Source organism: Pristis pectinata, chromosome 20 (assembly GCF_009764475.1).
Source record: "Pristis pectinata isolate sPriPec2 chromosome 20, sPriPec2.1.pri, whole genome shotgun sequence".
Taxonomy (NCBI): Eukaryota; Metazoa; Chordata; class Chondrichthyes; order Rhinopristiformes; family Pristidae; genus Pristis; species Pristis pectinata.
The window spans coordinates 13,863,270-13,887,822 of record NC_067424.1 but is presented as its reverse complement, the minus strand read 5'-3'; the positions used below and the strand labels follow the sequence as shown (position 1 = coordinate 13,887,822).

General features: G+C 44.0%; 1 protein-coding gene across 1 annotated transcript in view; it reads left to right on the top strand.

Annotated features, from left to right (window-relative positions):
* The first annotated feature begins 9,451 nt into the window (after positions 1-9,451).
* Positions 9,452-24,553, top strand: part of LOC127580878 (protein phosphatase 1H-like) — a 49,179-nt gene continuing 34,077 nt past the window's right edge. The window contains exon 1 of the mRNA XM_052034847.1: positions 9,452-9,781. Within this exon, the coding sequence (XP_051890807.1) occupies positions 9,540-9,781 (242 nt within the window). The 5' untranslated portion in view covers positions 9,452-9,539. The remainder of the gene's footprint in view (positions 9,782-24,553) is intronic.

The following is a 24,553-nucleotide window of genomic DNA, read 5'->3' as shown; positions in this document are numbered from 1 at the left end:
CCTATGCTTATAAGGCTGTAGTGAGTAGGAAGCTTGGGAGAAGCTGTGCTTTATGGTAGCAAAATTGAACAAGACAGAACTGATGTCGAAGGATAAGAGAAAAGGGCAGCATCAACTGATGAGGTGCATTATAGGATAGGGAAACTGCCTACAGCAACTAGCAGGCATAAGTTGTGGCCCTTCCAATCTAACACTACCAGGTGAATATAATACACATACTGCTGTCTCCACAGTCCACCACCATGGCACCTTCCGTGCTGATGCCTACACTGGCAATGCTCCTAATCATTTGTCATATATATCTAGGTGTCCTTTAGAAAGACACTGCATAAACTCTCTCAAGCACAATGGTTATTTTGGGCATCTCAAACAGCCGTTTGCAGCTTGTTAGGTGCAGTTGCATTCTGTGAAGTCCTTGGAAGCAGAAACTCTCCCCTCATTCTCCAAAACCACTGCAATTGCTGCTTTCAAAGTCAAAAGTCAAAGTCAAGTTTATTGTCATATGCACAAGTACATGTATGCACAGGCGCAATGAAAAACTTCCTTGCAGCAGCATCACAGGCACATAGCATCATATAAGAGCATTCACAAGAAAAAACATAAACATGAATTACACACATGAAAGAACACAATTAGAATAAAATAAAAGTTCATTTTTGCACAGTGATCAAAGTGGTTGCAGTGTTGCTAAACTGTAGTGATTACGATCTGGTGGTGTGGGACTTCAGGCTTCTATACCTCCTGCCCAATGGTAGCTACGAAAAGATGACATGGCCCAGATGGTGGGGATCTTTCATGATGGATGTTGCCTTCTTGAGGCAACGTCTCCTGTAGATTCTCCTGATGGTGGGGAAGGATGTCCCCGTGATGTATTGGGTTGAGTCCATTACTCTCTGCAGCTTCCTACATTCTTGTGCATTCGAATTGCCGTACCAGATCATGATGCAACCAGTCAGGATACTTTCAACAGTACATCGGTAGAAGTTTGTTAGGGTGTTCGGTGACAAACTGAACCTCCTTAACCTCCTAAGAAAGTAAAGACACAATTGAAACACTGACACATTCCTTCAAAGCTCTCCATAACGCAAGTGAGATAAATGAGCAGATACCCTATTCTTACGTGCTGGCTGATGGATAAATATTAAGCAAGATACTGGGGAAAATGTCCTGGAAAGGTGGCCATCAGATATTCTACATCCAGCTGCAAGGGCAGTCATAGGACGGGACAGTGTCACCACGGTGGAACTGCTGCTTCACAGCTCCAACGACCTGGATTCAATCTTGACCTCTGGATGGAGTTTGTACCTTCTCCCTGTGACCACGTGGGTTTCCTCTGGGTGCTCCAGTTACCTCTTACATTGCAAAGACATGCAGGTTGGTAGGTTAATTGGCTGCTGTAAATTGCTCCTACTGTTCAGGTGAGTCTGTTGAGGGGAATGTGAGGAGTCAGTGGATGGGAGAGTAAATGGGTCAGCAGGGACCCGATGGGCCAAGGGGCCTGTTTCTGCGCCGTACAACTCTGTGACAGTTCAACATGTCATCTGAGAGATTTTAGAGACCACACCTCTGACAGTACAGAATGTTCCATTCCTCGTCTCACAGTGGCAAACTGGGTGATATGTTTAGCACTATGAAGTGGGGCTTGAACCCACTGCCAGCTGACTCAAAGACGGGATTATCCATAAATGTTCAGCGGAGATCCTTGGGAGTGTGTCAGTATTTGAAAGAAACAGCTTCCTCACCCCCTCCACCACAAACCCCCCCACCTGCATTCCCCACTGTCCCTTACACGCACACACGCACACACATACGCACACACGCGCACACACACACGCGCACACAATCACACACGCACACAATCACACACATAAAAACCATTAATTTAAACTACAGCTGATAAATGAATCCTTATCAATGCCCTCCATTAACAGCTCAACAGTGATGTGAAGAAGACAACATGTGCCAACACTTCCATAATAACATTTTGAAAAGATACTGATGCATGGTGCTTGATATGACCAAATGGATGAATCATTCTCCAGTGGTGTGGTGCTTCACAGCACATCACTCCCTTTCCTGTCACATGGGTAAAGTCTCATGATGAAAGCCAGCACCAAATAAAAATAACCTGGCAGGGATCACGCAGTCTATGTCCTGCAGCACCATGGAACATTGGAAAAAGATGCTATTGAATCCCTTGACACAATTCTATTCCTGTTTGGCTGAAATGCACCTCAGTTCCATGCATCGAACTTTGCTGAATATCAAAAAATTTCCGGATGCTGGAAATCTAAAACAAAAGCAGAAAATGCTGGAAATACTCAGTAGGTCAGACCGCATCTGTGGGAAGACATTGACTCTGCTCTTCTTCCCACAGATGCGGCCTGATCTGCTGAGCATTTCTAGCACTTTCTAGTTTTGTTTTACTGAACATTGCCTGATATCGTCACTGAACAAGAATCTATTAAATTTTCACAGGCCCGCAGGCTCTTGGGAGAGGAAGTTCTCAGTTTCTAGCAGGAGTGGAACTTTTCCACAGTAGTTAATGTACATTGAAGGAAAATGTCATGGAAGTCGTGTAATAGGATAGTTCATAGCTAAGGTTTTAAGGCAAGACTATACAGTTTAGCAGGGCAGAGGCTGATCACACAGCTACTGAGGTCAGCAGCAATACATGTAGCATAAGGTGTTCCAAAACCATTACATAATCTTGTGTATTGCATGTGAGTATCAGTTCCTTGAATAGACACATAAACGTTAAACTAGAGAAACAAAGGACTGCAGATGCTGGAATCGAGATGAAAAACACCGTGATGCTGGAGGAACTCAGCAGGCCAGGCAGCATCCGTGGAGAAAAGCAGGTGGGCAACATTTCGGGTCAGGACCCTTCTTCAGGACTGAAGATAGGAAAAGGGGAAGCCCAATATATAGGAGGGAAAAGCAGAGCAGTGATAGGTGGACAAAAGAGGGGAGGTGGGGTGGGCACAAGGTGGTGATAGGTAGATGCAGGTAAGAGATAGTGATGGGCAGGTGCGGGGGAGGAGGGGAGAGCAGATCCACTGGGGGATGGGTCAAAGGTACGGAGAGGGAAAAAAAGGGAGAAAGAAGAGAGATAGGCCAGGAAAGGAGAAGCATGGTTGGGGGGGGGGGGTGGGAATATGGGAAAGGAGGGGTGGGGATTACTTAATGTGGGAGAATTCCATTTGGCATGAACATTGAATTCTCCCACGTTAAGTAATCCCCACCCCCCCCTTCCCCACATTCCCCCCCCAACCATGCTTCTCCTTTTCTGCCCTTTCCTGGCCTATCTCTCTTCTTTCTCCCTTTTTTCCCCTCTCTCTCCTTACCTTTGACACATCCCCCGGTGGATCTGCTCTCCCCTCCTCCCCCACACCTGCCCATCACTAATTCTTACCTGCATTTACCTATCACCACCTTGTGCCCACCCCACCTCCCCTCTTTTGTCCACCTATCACTGCTCTGCTTTTCCCTCCTACATATTGCGCTTCCCCTTTTCCTATCTTCAGTCCTGAAGAAGAGTCCTGACCCGAAACGTTGACCGCCTGCTTTTCCCCATGGATGCTGCCTGGCCTGCTGAGTTCCTCCAGCATCATGGTGTTTTTCGTATAAACATTAAACCCCAGCATCTCAGACTCTTCATATTGGCATGTGAACAAACAAAGCAGTCTTCTTCTCATTAAAAATCTTTAAAATTAACAGAAACAGAATAGTAAATTCATTTTTTTTCTGAAATCGTACCTGGAGCTTATTAAAGAGGGGAGAGAAAACTCTTAACATTCTCTACTTGCCTGGTTTCGACTAGGAGAAGCAAAATCCCTGTTGCAGTTAATAGGTTCAAAAAAAGAATGAGGGCGATGGACAGATATTTTAAAGGGAAATCCATACTGTAGGAATTAGGCGGTTGAAGGCCAGGTCACCAATGGTGGAACTGGAGGTGCACAAGATGTAGAAAATTGGAAGAGCACAGAGAATCCAGAGGGTTGTTAGGCTGTAGCATGTTACAAAGGTAGGAGAAGGAGTAAACAAAAATCTACAATTTGCAAACTGTCTCATAAGTGAAGTGTGAAGCAAACGGTCTCTACAAAAGCAAAGGGTGTGAAAATTAAATGGTAGATATAACTCAACTCTTCCACAAAGACAGATGCCATAGAATGCTGAATGAGCACTCAATCACTGCCATATGGCATACTGTCAAAGTCTAACAGTGCTTGATGCATACAACAATGATACTGAACCTAACAGATAACTGCAAATCCTTCAATAACATAAAGTCATGGTTCCTGCTGCAGTGTTAGACAGTATCTTCTTTATTTATGACTGTTGGATAAGAACAGGTTTCCATTCAGTTATGGAGCTCTCTGTTGTTGACTATCCATCCATCTTGCTATCTAAGCTCATCCACGAAGAGTCTATGCTTCAATAACATTCTGTTGAGATTAGAATACTCATGGCGTCCATATCCCTGCAAGGACTAATGTCTTCTAAGGGAGAAATATAGATCAGTTAGAAGGGTTGTTGGTTGCATGGAACATGAGTGAGGTTTGGAGGTCGTTAAAATGTTGAAATAAATTGATCTTACTCAAAAGCCACCACAAATCAATTAAATATCTTTGAAGTACAGCCATTTTATTTATCATCCGTTTTCAAAATAAGGATTTTACTAGCAAGACTTGCTTTCAATGCCTATCCCAGTTTACACATGCGAAGGGGCTTCTTCTTGAACTGCTGCAGTCCATTTGTGAAGGTTCAAATAGTAAGAGAATTCTTGCATTCTTGATCCAGTGACATTCAGAGAAAAGGCTAAAATGTGACTTGGAGGGGAACACAGATGTGGTGTTCCATTCACCTGCTGTTTTTGGCAATGGAGATTAGGAACTTGGGAAGTGCTGCTAAAAGAAAACAGAGAATAACTGCAGCAAATCATTAGATTGTATCAATGCTTGCCACAATATGCTATGATGTGGAAATATATCCAGCCTCCAATATTGATAATTTTACCTGCACTATTTAACAACTTGCCAATATATACCAGCTTTAATGTTATATCCATAGCTCTTTCTGAAAGATTGTGCTTTGGGTTTGCTCTTGCATTGCTTCCCAACTGATGATAATCTGACTTTTAACATCTGGCAAAAGGGGATGTGGCACTAATAACTAGACTGGCATTTGTTTCTCAGCACCCTCGAGAAGGTGGTGGTGAGCTGCCTTATTGTTTTCAAAATATGAAAATTCACTCCGTCTGATTCATCCATCACTTCAATGTTCACGAACCCACTGTATCCCCTTTCAACAAGGCCTCAGTTTTAAGATACCCCAATTCCTTTTTGGCCTTGCCCTCCCTATTTCCGCCTCCTCCTCCAACTCCACTAACCTTCTCTAACTCTAGTCTTTTATGCATCCGCCACTGTGGCACAGAAGTGTAGTGGTTAGCATTGCTGCCTCACGGCTTGAGAGACTTGGGTGTGATCCTGACTATGTATGTTATCTGCACGGATTCACTCCATGACTGTATGGGTTTCCCTCCAGGTGCCTTCGTTTCTTCTCGCATGCTAAAGGCATATTGGTTGGTCAGATAGTTGGCCGCTATAAATTGCCCCTGGTGGAAGTGGGTGGCAGGAGAATCAGGAGAGTGGGGTCGAATTGATGGGGATGTGAAAGGAAAAATGGGATTAGTGTGGTTGGATGCTTGATGGTCAGCACAGTTCCAGTGGGCCAAAGGGCCTGCTTCCGTGCTGCATGACTCTATGACTTCCTCTACCCCACAACTGATACCTGTGCCTTCAGGTACCTAGGCCCTAAGCACCAGAATCCCTGCTCTAAAGCACTCTGCTTTTCCACCTCTTTCTTCCTTGAAAGCCTTCCTCTTTAACTAAGTTTTTCTAACTATGTGACACAACGTCCAATTTTGTCCAAGGTAGATCCTTATGGCACATGGTGGTTTAATGCAAGGCTTCATAAAACAAGCAAATTACTTTGTTGTCTATTTCACATAAATCAAGTGGGCATTGGGACAAGGTGTAATTTAGTAACTGAGTTCCCTGTAGCGAGAATGGGAGGGGAGAAAACAAGGAACCAAGAAGTTAAAAAGGGAAGCGAAAATTGCTTTGAGATTCCAGCACATGTCAAAGAAAAATCAACCCACTGAATTCTAACAGTTCCTCTTTGAACAATTCCAGTAAGCCTCGTCAATCAAAAGAACAATTTAGGATATTTTCCACAGAGCTTTCAAACTTCAGTCCATGCTGTAATTAGAGTGTCTGACAGAGGAATTCAGAGCTACCTAGAAGTTGCGATTTTTTCTTAATTTGGTGAACATCTTAAGGTAAAAAGTGGAGAGTTCCTGCTCTAAAAGGCAAAAATAGTTTCCGTTACAACTGGGTGCTCAAAAGAGGAACATTAACAATCTCAAATGCAATATTGTGACTGTCCAGTGTACGAATGACTCTCTGATCTGAGCAGGGCAATTGCAGAGATCCCACAAATGGTTTCATCAGTCCGAGAACTGAAGGTCAGCCAGGATGCCGGCCACTATCACAATATAGTGAATTCTACTGGAAAATGTGTGATGAAGGACAGGATCAGGATTGGTCAGCTGAGGAACCCTGTCTTTCTCCGAATTCTTTTCCCTCACTCCTCGATCTGTTTTCCCCCAATTTTGTTGCAGATTCCTTCATATCCTCACTATCTCGCTCTCCTTTCCCATACTATTCCTTCAGCAAATCTCTTGCATCTCCCCCTATTTCCTCCACCACCCCTTTCCCAGTCCATCCTACTACTCAGCCTGTCCCTTTGCTCCATTGCACCCTGTGGAGGTCCCTTCAACCCCTCCCCTACATACAAGCCCACAATCTTCTCTCCATGTGATGCCCTCCCTTCCCTTTCTCTTAACCCCAACCAAATTCTTCCCTGTCTCACCACTGTTTTTCCTCACCCTTCCATTCATTCCTGCCTGCATTGCCTATTCTGTTCCACTCATCCCGATTTTCCCAGTCAGACTTATTCTGCCCCCACTCTCAATCTCCTCCAATCTTGGCTCCCCCTCCCCTGCTGCCACCAACATCTCCCATCTCATATCCCATGTTCCGCGCTGCTTCTCTCTACCGTGCACCATTCTCCTGCCACGCCTCTCCTGTTTTTCCTCCCCTTCCCATCCACCGTAGTGCTCCTGGTATCCTAAACCCACTTTCTTCACCCATATCCCCCACCCAATCTCAGATTCAGTTCCCTTCCCACAGCATCACTCCACAGCCCAATCTCCAGCACTCTCCTGTCCTCTGCATTCACCTCAACTACTTCCATTCCCCCAATTCAATCTCAACACCCCCCCCCCCACCCATTTCACCTCCCTTCCCTTGCCTCCCCAGCAACATTTGGCTTCCTTACCCAAACCTACTTGCCACACCACACCTCCCATCCCGACAGTGCCCTACAAGCATCAATCCAAACAACCTTCCCCGTACACTGCATCATCACATGCTCCCTTATTTGGTTCCATTCACCAGCTTCCTTTCCTATCAGATTCCAATATCTGCAGCCCTTTGTTGCCTCCACCTATCACCTCGCAGCCTCTGTCGCTAGTTCCACCTTCCCTCTTCCACCTGCCACTCACCTAGATCCACTTACCTCCTGCCAGCTCTTGCCCCACTTCTCCCCCTGACCAGTTTATACTGACTATCTCACCTCTGCTCTTTCAGTCCAGATGAAGGGTCTCAAACTGAAACGTCCACTGTCCATTTCCCTCCAGAGATTCTGCCTGACCCGCTGAGTACCTCCAGCAGATTTTTTTGCTCATCACATGATCTTCCTTCTTCACTCCCGAACACCCATACCTTCACACCTTCCTACCGCCACCTCCTACCACCTTAGAACATAGAACGTAGAACAGTACAGCACAGAACCAGACCCTTCAGCCCAGGATGTCTGTGCTGAACATCATGCCAATGGCTTGATACAGCAACTGCTCTGCCCAGGACAGCAAGAAACTGCAGAGAGTTGTGGACACAGCCCAGCATGTCACGGAAACCAGCCTCCCCTCCTTGGACTCTGTCTTTACCTCTCGCTGCCTTGGCAAAGCAGCCAGCATAATCAAAGACCCCACCCACCCGGGTCATTCTCTCTTCTCTCTTCTTCCATCCGGTAGAAGATACAGGAGCCTGAGGGCACGTACCACCAGGCTTAAGGACAGCTTCTATCCCACTGTGATAAGACTATTGAACAATTCCCTTATACGATGAGCTGGACTATGACCTCATGATCTACCTTGTTGTGACCTTTCACCTTATTGCACTGCACTTTCTCTGTAGCTGTGACACTCTACTCTGTACTGTTATTGCTTTACCCTGTACTGCCTCAATGCACTCTGTACTGACTCAATGTAACTGCACTGTGTAATGAATTGACCTGTACAATCGGCATGCAAGACAAGTTTTTCACTGTATTTCAGTACAAGTGACAATAATAAACCAATACCAATACCAAAATCTCTTCTGCCAGCACATGATCCATACCCTTCTATTCCCTGCATACTCATGAGTCTACTTAAAAGCCTCTTAAATGCCACTATGGTATTTGGTTCCTTCACTACCCCTGGCAACCCGTTCCAGGCACCCACCACTCTCTGTGTAAAAAAACTTGCTCCGCACATCCCCTTTAAAATTTCCCCTTCTCTCTTTAAGTGCATGTCCTCTAGTATTTGAACCATATGAACTGATTGCCCCAGATCTCTCTGGCCTAAACCCTTCTCCTGATTTCCCCAGTCATGTAGAGTCACCGAGTCATACAGCACGGAAACAGGCCCTTTGGCCCAACCAATCCATGCTGACCAAAATGCCCATCTAAGCTAGTCCCATTTGCCCACAATTGGCCCATATCCCTTTAAACCTTTCCAATCCGTGTACCTATCCAAGTGCCTTTTAAATATTAATTAATGACACTTTACCGTTATTGTTTTTACCTGTACTACATCAATGCACTCTGTACTGACTCAATATAACTGCACTGTGTAATGAATTGACCTGTATGATCGGTTTGTAAGACAAGCTTTTCACTGTACCTGGGTACAAGTGACAGTAATAAACCAATACCAATACCTGCCTCAACCACTTACTCTGGTAGCTCGTTCCATTGGGTGGAAAAATTGTCCCCCAGGTTCCTATTAAATCTCTCCCTTCCCACCTTAAACCTATGCCCTCCAGTTCTTGATTCCTCAAATAGGGGGAGAAAAGACCGTGTGCATTCACCCTATCTATACCCTCATGATTTTATACACCTAAGTTTCCTACACTCCAGTGAATAAAGTCCTAATATGTCTCTGTTCTTGCTTTGTTCGCTATCTTTTCTCGTACACCCCTCTTCCCCCATGTTATCACCCCACAGCTGCCGTTTGCCCCTTGCCGCTCTCAGAGCTGTGCTATTGGGAGGCGGGTCCCAGTACTGCCCCCGCCTATGCGCGACTCTCCAGGCGGAGCGGGAGGTGCGCTCGCTGCCTTGGCAGCGCTGGGCGGACGGACGGACTAAGGATGATCAGCCGGATGAAAACGGCGGTCGCTCAGCTGGTTGGCGGTGTCGCTTCTGGCGCCGGCCACGGCTCGAACCCCGGCGGCAGTGCGGAGCGCTGCGCCAGATATCCGTATTCGCGGCCGCCGTTCCTGCTCCTGAGCCCCGACGAAGCGCAGCGGGCGGCGGATCACAACAGCAGACCTATCCTGGTACCTGGGCAAGGCAGGAAGAAGTTGCTGCCCTGGGACGCGGGGTACGCCGAGTGAGTACAGACCTGCACCCCGCGCTGAAGTGTAAGGGGCTCATTAGCTGCATCTTCCTTTAATGTTAGAAGCGAGGAGGAAGACTCAGCACTGAACTTAGTTCTCTCAACTCAGAGGGATAAATTGGGATTGATTCGGAGACGTGAAGTTGTTTAAAACTACAAGTTTTTAATCGGATTTAAATATAAATGTAGTGCACTTTACAATCTCAATTACTTTACAGCTAACATTTTTGAAGTTACACTGTTACAACGTAGGAAACGCCAACAGTCGGTTTGGGCATAATATTCTTGCCGCACGGCAGTCATGCCTTGAGCAATCTCTTTCCCGTGGGATAAACATTGGCCAGACACCACCTGTTCACCCATACAGTGCCATTTGATTTCTCCTTTGTCCAGTTTAGCAACAGTTTAACAAGACTAGGGAGGCACAGTGATGTAGCAAGTAGAGCTACTGCCTCACAGCTTCAGCGACTGGTCTTGAATCCCGTCCTCCTGTGTTTGAACATAGAACAATACAGCACAGGAATAGGCCCTTTGGCCTATGATGCCTGTGCCGAACATAATGCCAAATTAAACTAACCCCTTCTGCCTGCACATGATCCGTATCCCTCCATTCCCTGCCTGTTCATGTGCCTGTTTAAAAGCCTCTTAAACACCAATATTGTATTTTCTTCCACCACCACCCCTGACAGTGCATTCCACACACCTACCAAATCTCAATAAAAAACTTGCCCCCCCCCCCATCTCCTTTAAACTTTCCCCCCTCTCACCTTAAAGCTGTGCCCCCTAGCATTTGATATTTCCACCCTGGGAAAAAGATTGACTGTCTATTTATGCCTCTCATAACTTTATAATCTTCTACCATGTCTCCCATTGGCCTCAAATGCTCCAGAGAAAACAACCCAAGTTTGGCCAACCACTCCTTATAGCTCAAACCCTCTAATCCAGGCAGCATCCTGGTAAACTTCGTCTGGGCCCTTTCCAAAGCCTCTACATCCTTCCTGTAATAGGGCGACCAGAACTGCATGCAAAACTCCAAGTGCAGCCTAAACAAAGTTTTATACAGCTGCAACATGACTTCTTGACTTATATTCAATGCCCCAACCAATTCAGGCAAGCATACCAAACACCTTCTTTCCACTCTATCTACTTGTGTTGCCACTTTCAGGGAAGTATGGACTTGGACCCCAAGATCCTTCTGTCTATCAATGCTGTTAAGGGTCCTGCCATTAATTGCATACATGTTAAGGATCCTGTCATTAACTGTATAAGTTGGTAAATTGGTTTATTATTGTCACCGAGGTATAGTGAAAAATTTTGTTTTTCATGCTATCCATGCAGATCGTTTCATCACAAAGTCAAAGTCGAGTTTATTGTCATATGCACGTGCATGTATGCACAGGTGCAATGAAAAACTTACTTGCAGCAGCATCACAGGCACATAGCATCATATAAGCAGCATTCGCGAGAAAGACATAAATTAAACATAAATTATACACAATTTTTACAAGAAAGAACACAATGAGCATGAAAAAGACAAGGACCATTTTAGTGCAAAGTAGTTATAGTGTTGTTAAACTCTAGCGATTAGGGTTGTGCTGGTTGGTTCATGAACCAACTGGTTGAAGGGAAGTAGCTGTTCTTGAACCTGGTGGTGTGGGACTTCAGGCTTCTGTACCTCCTGCTCGGTGGTAGCTGCAAGAAGATGGCATGGCCTGGATGGTGGGGATCTTTGATGATGGATGTTGTCCGTTTGAGGCAGCGTCTCCTGTAGATATTACCAATGGTGGGGAGAGATGTGCCCATGATGTATTGGGCTGAGTCCACTACTCTCTGCAGCTTCTTGCGTTCCTGAACATTTGAATTGCCGTACCAGACCATGATGCAACCATTCAGCATACTTTCAACAGTACATCTGTAGAAGTTTGTTCGAGTGTTTGATGATAAGCCAAACCTCCTTAACTTCCTAAGAAAGTAAAGACACCGGCACACCTTCCTTGTGATTGCATCTATGTGCTGGGCCCAGGACACGTCATCCAATATGTTAAAAGCCCAGGAATTTAAAACTACTGACTCTCTCCACCGCCGCTCCCCCAGTGCAGATTGACGCATGTCACATACTGATCGCATCAGTACATCGAGGTAGTTCAAGGGAAAAACAATAACAATGCAGAATATTAAGGGCCCTGCCATTAACTATATGTATGTTCTCACTGTGACTATGTGGGTTTTCCTTGGGTGCTCCTGTTTTCTCCCACATCTCAAAAATGTGCCAGTTAGAAGGCTAATTGGCCACGCTATAAATTGCCCTTAGTATGGAGGAGAATGATATAATCTGGGGGGAGTTGATGAGAATGTGGGGAGAATTTAAAAAAAAAAGTTAATGCAGGATTAGTGTAAATGAGTGTCAGAGAGACTGATACATCATAAAAACAGATCCTTTGGCCCACTGAGTCTAGGCCAACCCACCTATACCTGGCATGAGATCCATGAGCCCATTCGTTTCAATGAGGATTGTTAGGCAGTGAAAAAGAAAGAAGAATTGTGTTAAATTATTCATACATAAAATGTTTTTAAAAGTCTAGCTAAGTGTTTAAAAATTATTTTTAATAATCAACTATGATGTAATTGTTTATTTCATTCTTAATAGTTTTTACATTGGTCTGCATGTCAAAAATATAAAGAACATTGAAAAGACTTGACAGCTTTGACACATATCAAACAGGAGTTGGGTTTGGCAAAGGCTTTCAGATGGGTTTTGAGAGCAGGCTAGATTAAGCATTGTAAAAGTCACTGAATTACATCAACTGTTGGCCCTGCTGCCTCTCAGAGCCTTGAGGCTCCAGGACCAGTAAGGTTGGCTTCCCTGTCCTATGAAAAGTAAGCTTGTGAAAATGAGCAAATCTAGGTAGCAGATTACGGAGGGAATTCCAGGAATAACACCAGGGTAGTTGAGGGAAAGCTGCCAGGACTTTGAGGATGTGCCTCGGGGCAGAATTGGAGGGGAACAGAAAATCCAGAAGTAGGAATGCTTGAAGGAAGAGAGGCCAGTGTCCACTATACTTGGCATGAACAAATACTTCCACAAATCCCCTTTGAATGGCCTTCCTGTAATTTTACAATGCCTTAATCTGGACCTGCCATTTAAAAAATTCTTTCAACAATTCCTTCAATTGTATTCAACACCTTAATCACAGTAATCCCTTAATCTTCCATGATCAAGGGATTGCAAACATAATCCATGCAATCTATCATGATTTAGTCTGTTCTACCACCCCTCCACATTATTCAGGTTATCCCTTTTAACTTTTTTTCAATAGACTTTATACAATGCAGATTCCAGGAGTAATGATGTTAGTTGACATCTTGACTGCAAACTCAGAGGTTCCTAAAGATTAGGTGTATGGCAATGTTGGTGAAATACAATGGCCTACCAGGAAGTAGATTGTTTTTCAGTGAATTTTCTGTGGCAACAAAACAAATAACCAGAAATCAAGAGCAGGTTCCCATCACCTTATTGGACTTTTGTACTATTCCATGTACAATCATGTGCTCCACCATGGATCCAATAAATTATCGCATTACAAGACCCAGGATATGTCTTTATCATGGCTGGAAGGGCACCAAGAATCTATAATACAGCAACATGTAATCCTGAACTCTATCCAAAGACAGGGGAAAAGTTGGTTTTCATGGCAATAGGAGTGGTGAGTGGGTGATTGGAGGATGTGGGGGGAGGGGGAGCGGGTGGTAATGGAAAGCATGAATCAAATGTCTTGTTTTTTCCCTTTGTCCCAAATGGCCAATGTTCAAGTGTAGGAAAGACACTGAACCATTTTTATTGCGCTTTGATTTAGAGCCGAGCCCAGTCCATGAGATCATTGTTTCTGAGAAACTTGTATCCATAGTTTCAAGATCTGAATGAGGTTCAAAAGAGCATGACTGAAGGTGAGATAAATTAGGAAGTAATGAGGTGGTTGATGACAAGATTTCATTTTTGATGGCCTGTTGCTTGCAGGAAGAATGGTAACTGAATGGGTGACTGGTCACTGGGGAGACGCAGTGCCAAATCCATTGGATTGAGTGGTCTCATTAGAAATTTTCATGAGGCATTCTTTTTTGTGCCAAGCCCTGATCTCTACCTGGATGAAGAGATTTGATTTGATTGATGCCTTGAGCAGATTTGATGACATTACACCAATTCAAATAAACAGAATGGATAGAATTCTGTGGAAAATATTTGATGTTGATTCCAAGAGGACATGGAACAATTATATGCTGCAAAACTTTGTATTCAGTGCTCTATTTCCCAGATGTTAGATAAAGAATGACCAACAAAGAATTGCACCAAATGGTTTCATTAATTTTATTTTATAACCCCCCTCCACCCCCGTAATAAATTGGTTTATCACTTTGCAGATGGGTAGTTTTCTGTTCATTGTTTGGTGTTCGCTGTGACTCAGTGGACACTGTTCTTGTCGTTGGACTCAGAAAATCATGTGTATGAGTCGTACTTCAGAGGCCTCTGCATAATCCAGGCTGAACAGTCCAGTGCATTTCGGAGGGAGTGCACAACTTGCAGATAGGATATTAAGCCAATATCTGTTTATCCTTTTAGTAACTGTTTAGAGAGCTGGGTGTATCCGCAGATAGTCACTATACCATTAAAAAAAATTGCACAAGATCTACTTTTCTTACATTATGGATATCTGAAGTTTACAGAAGTCAAGACCCAGCGGGAAGGGAATGGAAGTAGCATTTCTTAGCTGACATTCTATTTTTGTCCTTGCTGTTATACTCTCTGGATTTTTCCCTTTACATCTAAAGGACAACACACAAGCGCCTTTTGGATCAATTGGTCCATGCAGTGTTTATGTTTCACACGAGCTCCTTCCACAAAAATATCTGCTCTTATATGCATAACCTAGAATTCCTTACTCCCTTATCTCATTTCCCCTTAAAACACATTACTGCTTTTTACCTCAACTGCTCCATATGCTGGCATATTTCACATTATAGCTACTCTCTACGTTTCTCTTGAATTCCCCATGGGATTTACTAGTGGCACTCCCATTACTTAAGATCCCTCATTTAGAAATCCACTTTTAAAGTGCTGCTCAAATCTCTTCTTTATGCTTTATAACATACATATAGAATTGCCCTCGATCTGCTCCAGAATCTTTCTCACTAAATGTGAGATTTAATGAAAATCCTTTTCAGAGGCTAACGTAGAAGATTTGTGAGTCCACTTACACAGAGTGTTCATTATTCTGTGTTCACTTTCTCTTTGCTAGTTTACATCAGGAATCAAAATGTTTTATTAAATAGATTGATAAGATTGAAAAATGGATATTTAACCATGGAACGGAAACTAGAATCCTGTTGGAAAGGTTTTGGAAAAGTGGAGGTGGAATTATTTAAGAAAAAGGAATCAGGATTGTCCCTAAATGTTCATTTGTGGTATTCATTGAAGAGTTGGAAATGTAGCTAAAGAAGGTATTAGTGAGAGTGATTGATTGGGGTGGATGTTAACAAAACTTTGGTCAGATGTATAGTTGTAAGGAGACATTTAAAGGACTTGGGCGATATAGAGAGGCACAGATGTAGGGAAGGAGTTCCATAGCTTGGGCTCTAGTTGGCTAATAGACCTACCATCATGGCTACAGTCAGGAGTGGAGGATTCATCAGTTGAATGGTGAGTTTTAATGGGGTTTTAGGATGGAGGAGTTTACAGAGACAAAGGGAGGACTGTACCTGTGGAGGGATTTGAACAAAGGAATTAGAAATTTAAATCTGAGTCCTTGATGGATGCAAGAATTCAGTGTGGTTAGTGAAATGGATGAATGTTGAATGAGAGAGGATACAGGCTGTTGTGTATAGTAAGTTTTTGGAGGTTGGAGAATTGGATGCTGACAAGGAAAGGATTGGAGCAATCAAATCTGGAAATGAATGAAGGTTTCCACAACAGATGGGTTAGAGTAGATTTGGAAGCATGTGATGCCAAGGCGGTGGTAAGTAATCTTTATATACATGAGGGTGTAGAATGGGGTCAGAAGTTCATCATGAGATCAATATGACATCAAGAAGGCAAACTGTCAAGCTCAGCCTCAGACACAGGTCAGACAGGGAACTGAAGTTTATGCGTTGGGTGGGATACTTATGAGAGAGGGTGGCTTTGTTCTTCTCAGTGTTTTGCTAGAAAAAATTGCAGCTCATCCAAATCAATGTCAGGCAAAAAGTCTGACAACAAGGCGAAGGAGGTGCTGAAAGATGTAGTGGCAGATATGATTAGTGTCAATGTAAATATTAACTATATGCCAATCTGCTGAATGTGAAGCACTTTGAGATATTTGAGAAGTGCAATAAAGTGATAAGCAGAACTGCTCTCCTTAATTGGAGTTAGCCCAAGGGAGACTGTGGGTTTGATTAGGTTATGAATACTTTATTGCAATAGATTTGATTTCGTGCAAAGAAGCCACTTCACTCATCCCTGGTGAGGCCAATTTCTGGATAGTACAGAGACCTGTGGAGAATGAAGCTCATATAACTGAGGAATGTTAATGGGATAGGATCATATCCGCAAGCTCTGGTAACAGCCACTGTGATCGCTTTGTTCTTCCAGCCCTTGTAATTGACTCGTTCTCCTCGTGATTACGGTGCTTGGATTTCTCAAATGCTTCTTTAGCTTGCACAAATGCCAGCATAAAATGCTCCCGACTGCAATGCACATTACCTGCTTCGTTTGTATTGGGCACCATCTACCATTCCACATGCTCAGGTACGGCTGTGATTCCCAGACCAGAGTGCTGGCCAAAGCACAGTGAATGTACCATCTTCCATTGGAGTTTCCCACTGGAGCTAAAAATATGTATGGGAATATTAGAGTGAAACAGGCAGCATTGCGTCAGTGGCTAGTTGCTTGTTACTCAGCTCTTCTGAAGAAAGTGCATCTGAATGTCTTGTCGAATGAGTAAGGGCCAGACAACACAGAGGATGAATTTTTACACTCATGTGTCTTGGATAGTGAATAGGGAGCAGCTGACTCTGACCTTTCTCTCCCAACTTTCCTTTGTGTCCCTTCATTGTATCTTTTTCCGTTTTAACAAGAGTGCTGATTGGCTTCAGAACATAAAAACGAATGCAAATGAAAGCCATACAGCCTCTCGAGGTTGCTCCATTATTCACTATTGTGGCTGATCCTGTACATGTGTCCACTTTCTCACTTAACACTCATTGATTCCGTTAGTGTTGGAAATACAAGATTTCAGTCTTGATCATGTTCAATGACTGAGCATCTACAGTCTTGTGCAAGTACTAAGGTAAATTGTGGGAGGAGTTGAATTAATCCCGTTCAAGTGGCTGCCTGTGAGCTCAAATCTACTATTTGGATAGTATTGAAGTTGTTATCAATGTGCAATCACACCTTGCATTATTTTCTCCCCACCATATTCTCTATCCCTATTAGGAAAAGGTTTTTCCATGGAGTCATGCAAGGAGATAATAGGCATTTGAAAGCTGGATCAGAGAGCTGGGCTTTAAGGAGCATCATGGAGGAAATGCTGATAGAAGTGGGGCAGGTTAGGAAGGGAAGTACAGAGTTCAGGACCTAAACTATTAAAGTCATGGCCACTAATGGCTGATAAAGGGAATGGGGGATGTGCAAGAAACTAGAATTTTTCAGTATCATTGCTATGAATGAGAGGATCAAGTGTTATACAGGTTGAAACTCCAGTACGGTGTTCTATGGTTTGGCATGTCCCATGTTTTGGACCTGTACTAATTAACAAATTATAACTAATATCAAAGAAAGATCTGTACTAATCTATACCTGATTAATCTGTCAGTGTAACTTTTGCGATCTAAGCCAACAGTGTTTTGGACCTATTGAAACTTTGGGTTACCGACAGTTTTCAGGAACATAACATAGCGTGTTCAGAACTTAAAAAAGAATGGTTCTCCTGTTCAGGGGAAGATGATTGGGGGCGATTTCTGTGGTCCGACACCAGTTGGGTCCCAAGGGTTCCAGACTAGAGAGTGTCAAGTTGTATATCCAAGTTCGTTGACTGCAAAGTTTGGCAATGTGGGTTATGAATATCATGCAGGGAGTCTTCTGAGGTTAAGTAGATGGGTGAGAAAATAGCCATTGTGGAAAAATGTGAGGTCATCCACTTTTGTAGATAAAGTATAAAGGCAGAGTGATTGATGATGAAATGGTGAGAGATTGAAAGACATTGGTGTTCAGAGGGAACTGGATTTCCTTGTATACCCATTGCTGGGACACACAGACATAGCAAGCAATCAGGAATACAAGTGGTATGTTGGCCTGGAATGGTGGAAGACAGGAACAAGGGAGGCCCTATGCTTGTTCTGGGTGGGAGGTGAGGAGTGAAAGCAGAGGTGCAGGAAATGGAACTGATGTGGTTGAGACCCCTGTCAACTTTGGAGTGTAAGCTATAGTTAAGGATAAGAGAAATAATCTCAGCACAATTTTTAAAGTGTCATCATCGTAAGAGTCTCTGCCCTATTGCAGACATCCTGTTTGTTCTGGCTACACTCTCCCCTCTGTGCAACCGGAAACCTTTTTTTCTGTTCCTGTGACACAGCGATTACCTGCAGGACTGGTTTGTTCTGTGTACAGGAAGCACAGCACAAGGTGAGGGCAGGTCACACATTCAGTTAATCAAGCATACTGCCTGTGTTTTTAGTTGATAGATTATGTTTAATACAGGGAATCATTGGACTGGAACTCCTGGATTTTCTGCCTTTCACCTATTTTTCTTCCCTTCTCTCTTAGAGCTGCTGAGAAGTATATCCATGGGTATTAGTCTTTCCTTGTCAATGAGTGTTAGCCTTAGCAATCGTTGCAGAAAAACCTGATATTATCCTCTCTCCAACTTTCCCCACTTGCTCTCTTTCCCTCTATCTCCATCTTTCTTTCTCTCACCTCTTTATTTTCTTTATCCTTCCCTCTCTCCCTTTATCTCCCTCTTGTCTTATTTCTGTCTCACCCCTTTAAGTCTCATTTCTCTTGACCTCACTCTCCTCCCCCCCCCCCCCCCCCACCACCACCACCACACCTTCTCAGCCACATTCTAGTACACAGGATTTGAACATTTAAACTTGAACACTGTGGGAATGCCAGTCCCAGCTAAATTCAGATTGTTCAACTTTGTTCAGGAATAGATGATTAGGAAGCTTGGGATCTCCTTATCCACAGTCCTCAACCAATTGCTGGATAAAAGCATGTCTTTTTCTTCTTAAACAGTCCCTAGGGATTGAGGATGACCCACCTCCACTCCAGTTTTATGAGTTCTGGGGTGGCTAATGAGACCAATGTGGGATCCTTGGGCTGTTCCACACATGGGGCAGGACAAATGGAAAGGTTGTGAGGTGGTGCACTCCATGCATTGCTTACAAAGGGCTTGTGTGTTCTTCCGAAGAATGGCCTTGAGATTCTAAGTGCCATCTGAAATTCTCCTTCTCCACCTTCAGTGGTCATGGGCCAGAGTTGCCAGGAGTCAATGGGGATGTTGTAATTCTTCAAGGAAGCTTTGAGCACATCCTTGAATCTTTTCTTCTATCCACCTAGTAATCACCTCTCATTACAGAGTTTGGAATAGAGTGTCTGTTTCGGGGAAACTATGTCATGCACACAAAGAATGTGACTAGCCCAATGTAGTTAACTGAGAGTAACTAGGGCCTCAATGTTAGGATGATGGCCTGGGAAAGAATGAAGAGACAACATTGGTGATATTTTTCCAGTGCCTCGAGATGCTTTCTGTAGGAAGCCCAAGGTCTCAGAAATGTATAGGAGGGCAGGCATCAGCATTGCCCAGTAAAACATGAGTTTTGTTCCAAGTCTGAGGTCTGAAGTTTGAGTACCCATTTTCTGGATCAACCAAAGGCTGTGCTGGCACATTGAAGGTGATGGTAAATTTCATCATAGATGTCATGTGCTGGAGTGGATTTGAGTTTGGAAATGCTTTCAGCGTAAATGGTCATGTTCCGAAGATTACTGCTTAAAAACAAAATCATTCACTGCTAACCTGCATAACCCAGCCTCTCGCAGTCCAGAAAGATTCGTCTTCCATTTCTATGCCTTGAGTGCTGCTGGACGTTACTCAGCTTATTGCAGCAGAATGAGCTGATTGTTCGGAGGTACAAGCACTAACTGGATAATCCTAGGGCATGCCAACTAAATTCAAAATCAGTTGGTTTTAATGGTCACAATTATGTCTGTACCTGTCTAGAATCCCAAGCTCTGAACTTTCTCCATAAAATTTTCATAGTCATGGAGAGATACAGCACAGAAACAGACCCTTCAGCCCATTGGCTCAAAGCCAGCCATCAACCACCCAATTACACTAATCTTGCATCAATCCCATTTTTTTAATTCTCTCCGCATTTTCATCAACTCTCCCTAGATTCTCCCACTCACCTACACATTAGTGACAATTCACGGTTATTCATCAGTCATGTGACCTTGCACGTGACTGATGAATAATCCATTTACAGATGTGTAATATCCGGATGGGATAAAAGTACTGAACTGAGCAACCAAGAACTTCCCCATTTTCCAATTTTAATTTTCCTGTTTCAGTTTCCAGTGTGAAAATGCACTTCACTTCATATTCATTCATGGAGTGATCAATTAAAATTGGTCACAAGTTGAAGTTGCACAGACCCTTTGCTGCTGATGCTGGCTATTTTCAATATACCACTTTATTTTTTGCCAACCCATCAAAACTTCAGGATGTTCTGCAGTGCACCGCAGTCGGTGGACTATTTTTCTGAATTGTGGGCTCCCTTGAAATGCAGGGAAATGTAGAAGTCAGTTTGTGCTCAACAAGCTCCCAGGAATACTGGCAAGTGGAAAGCAGCAGAATTTTCCCACCAAGTAGAAATACTGGCAAGGGTATCAAGGGGAACTCTCTTCCTCTGTTTCAAAATAGGGGGTTAGTTTAACAGCTCGTCTAAGAGGCTTCGCCTTTCTCATTATTTCACTTGAGTGTCAGTGCCATGGGATCCTGGAGCCATGTAATGTGTTGCTGCCAGCTGATATGTATTGTGAATGGGGAAGTCATGTGTTAGAAGGGACCGTGAGTTGGAGAATCAGAGCTCCCAGGTCTGATATCCATCCTAAACCATGCTGCCTTTGAGCCAAAGTTTCCTGCCAGATGTGCTGAGATTGCAAAGAACAAACTGGTAGGAGAGTCAGCAATCAAAGATTTGAGAAAATTGACAGAAGAGCCAGGAGCAGATGAGAATCATTTTTTTAAATATGCAGAGAGTTGTTGTGATCTGAAATGCATTGACTGATTGAACAGTGGAAGGAGATTTAGCAATGACTTTCCCAAGGGAGTTGGATAAATACTTGAAAAGGAAAATTTCTTGGAGAAGGAGCAGAGGGGATTGGGACTAATTTGGATCTTGTTTTCAGAGAGCCAGAACATAATTGGCCAAGACAGTGCCCGCTAGTCCTGCACTGCCCACTTCTATCTCTTACCCAAGATCCATAAATAGGACTGATAGGCCCATTGTTTCTGCCTGCTCTTGCCCAAATGAACTCATTTCTTCATACCTGGGCTCCATCCTGTTTCCCCTTTCTCACTTGCATCCAGAACATCTCTTATGCTTTCCATTGTTTTGATAATTTATAATTCCCTGGTCCCAACTGTCTCAGTTTTACTATGGACGTCCAGCCTCTATACACCCCCATTTCCCATCAGGAAGGTCTTAGCACCCTCTGTTTCTTTCTCGAACAAAGACCGAATGAGTTCCTCTCTGCTAACACTCTTATCCACTTGAAAGAACTTGTCCTTACCCTTTCGATTCCTCCCACTTTCTGCAGATAAAAGGCACAGCCACAGGCACTTGCATGGGCCATAGCTATGCCTATATTTTTGTTGGCTACATGGAACAGTCCTTGTTGCAGGCCTGTTCTGGCCTACCTCCGCAACTCTTTCTCTGCTACATTGATGACTGCATTGGTGCTACTTCCTGCCCTTGTGCAGAACTCATCAATTTCTTCACCTTTGCCACCAACTGCCACCCTGCCCTTAAATTCACCTGGACTATCCCTGACACTTCTCTTCCTTTTCTGGATCTGTCTGTCTCCATCTCAAGAAATCCACCGACTTCGACAGCTACCTCAACTATACCTCTTATCATCCTGCCTCCTGTAACTTTTTCCCCAGTTTCTCCATCTCCACTGCATCTGTTCCCAAACTGAGGCATTCTGCTCTTGGACTTCTGAAATGTCCTTCTTCCTCCAGAAATGTGGCTTCCCCTCTCCATAGTTGATGAAGCCCTCACACGCACTTCCCCCATTTCCTGTACGTCTGCTCTCAACCCCTTTTCCTAGACAGAGCAGCAATAGAGTTTCCCTGGTCCTTGCCTTCCACCCCACTAGCCTCCACATCTGACACAGCATCCTCCGCCATTTCCACCAGCTCCAATGTGATTCCACCACCAATCACATCTTCCCCTCTTCCCCCACCCCACGCCTTCTGCAGGGATCGCTCTCTTTTATCTCCTTGGTTCGCTCATCCCTCCCTTCCCATCCCCAGCACTTCCCCCTGCAACTGTAGGAGGTGTAACACCTGTCTCTCCACTTGCTCCCTCACCACCATCCAGGAACCTAAACACCCTTCCAGGTGAGGCAGAGATTCATGTGCACCTCCTCCAACCTTATCTATTGCACTCAGTGCTTGTGATGTGGCCTCCTCTACATTGGAGAAACAAAATACAGACGAGGAAATGGTTTTGTGGAGTACCTCTGTTCTGTCTGCATCTTGAACTTCCATTTACATGTCTTTTTTAACACTTCTTCCCACTCCCACACTGACCTGTCTGTCCTCGACCTTCTCCATTGCTACGGAGAGTTGGAAATGCACGTTGGAAGAATGACATTTCATGTCCTGCTTGGGTAGCTTACAACGCAAGGTATGGATATTGAATTTTACAATGTCAAGTAATCCACACTCCCACACACACTCACCTGTCCATCTAGTTTTCTTCTCCCTTTATTCATCGCTCCCATCCTCCTCCCGGTTCCATCTGTCCATCATCCCCTTCCCATCTGGTTCTACCTGTCACCTACCAGCCTCTGTCCCACCCCCCTCATACTGCTATACACTGGCAATATTCCCTCTTCCTTCTCAGTCTTGATGTAGGGTCTTGACCCGAAATGTCTTTTGCCTCCACAGATGCTGCTTGACCCACTGAGTTCTTCCAGCATTCTGTTTTTTGTACATAATGGGATAGGCAGCTGCCTCCTGAGCTGTTAAGTTCAATGGACCAGAACTTAGAGGTGGTAAGCTGCCTGCACTAAACACTGACCTACCAGCTAAGTAGGTAGTTGCCTTTACCAGATCCAACAATTTTGACAAGCTTTCCAAAGCTGTCCTGGTCCTAAATGGCACCATAATGCCATCACATGGGTGAGCCAGAATAACCCTCACCCACAACTCCTGTCAAGAAACACTTTGACAACTGGCTAATCAATGCCACCAGTCTTGCCAGCTGTCAAACCTGTCACGGGTTTTAATGCTCCTGAATTTAGAAACATCCAAAAACATTGAAAACCTTTTGTAAAAACAATCAATGAACTATTTAAAAAAATTGAAAATCTAAGATAAATTGAACAGGTCAAAACTATTAAACTCAATTTATTCAAAAATGTTGATTTACTAGTATTTGCCCAACTCCTTCACGGCTATTTCCCTCTATTGAAGTAGATGGGTTTTCTGTGCCTAAAGAGGGTCAGCAAGTAGATTCTGTGGTGGAACTCCAAGTTTGAGCTCTGCATCCAGACTCTGAGGAGTCCACTGTTGCAGTGCAGTTAGGAGAATTCCCTTGCAGAACAGCCAGCTGGCTCTAGATTTCTGTGGTAAATACTGCTGGTTCTTCACAGAACTACCCATATTTTGCAACAAGTTCCAGCCAGATTCATACAATTTTTAAAGTCAGTCTGCTGTAGTTTTGCAGTGGACTGGTAGAGAGAGGGTGCAAATTGAAATGGTCTGTTGCAAGTTGGTGTGTGACTTCCTTGCATTCTGCCTTTGTAATGTTATCTGTCGTGCACTTTGCATGGGATGGTCTGGGCTACTGGTCTTGGTGCAGGGCATGGTTGGTGTTCAAAGGGCAAGGTGAAAAGTTGTGGTGTAACCTGGAAGCAGTGATCAGGTGATGCCAGGGTAGGGCGATAAATGAAGCTGGTAAACTATTGGTCAAGTGAAAGACTAAGGGAAGTGAGGACTGTTGCAATGTACAATTTCCCAACACGTGCATCACCACAAATGACATTTCAGTCAGCAAGCCTGCAATTCCCATGTATTGAAGCTTGGTGAAATATTCGGCAACTTGTTGATCAACCTTCCTCTTTTCCAATGTCCTTGAATGTGCTATTCCCTCCAAAATCTATCCCATCCTTCATGTAACTCGATTTTTAAAATCCACCAGTCAAGTTTTACCTCTGAAAGAGCACAGCCAGCCAGCTCTAGACTTCTGTGGTAAATACTGCTGGTTCTACATAAAACTACCTATATTTTGCTATAATAAGGCTATAATCAAACTCATGTGGCATCTTTATGTGACCATGACAAGTGAACCCCCTCTTATCATTCTTGAGCCATTGATGATATGATTACACTGCCACCTCATGTCCTGGTGAAGTAACCCTGTCAGGTTCCAGCCCAATCTGTCCAAGCTTAGCCAGACAATCTCCTGTAATGATTCCTGTTCCATTTCTAGACCAATGCTTCTAGA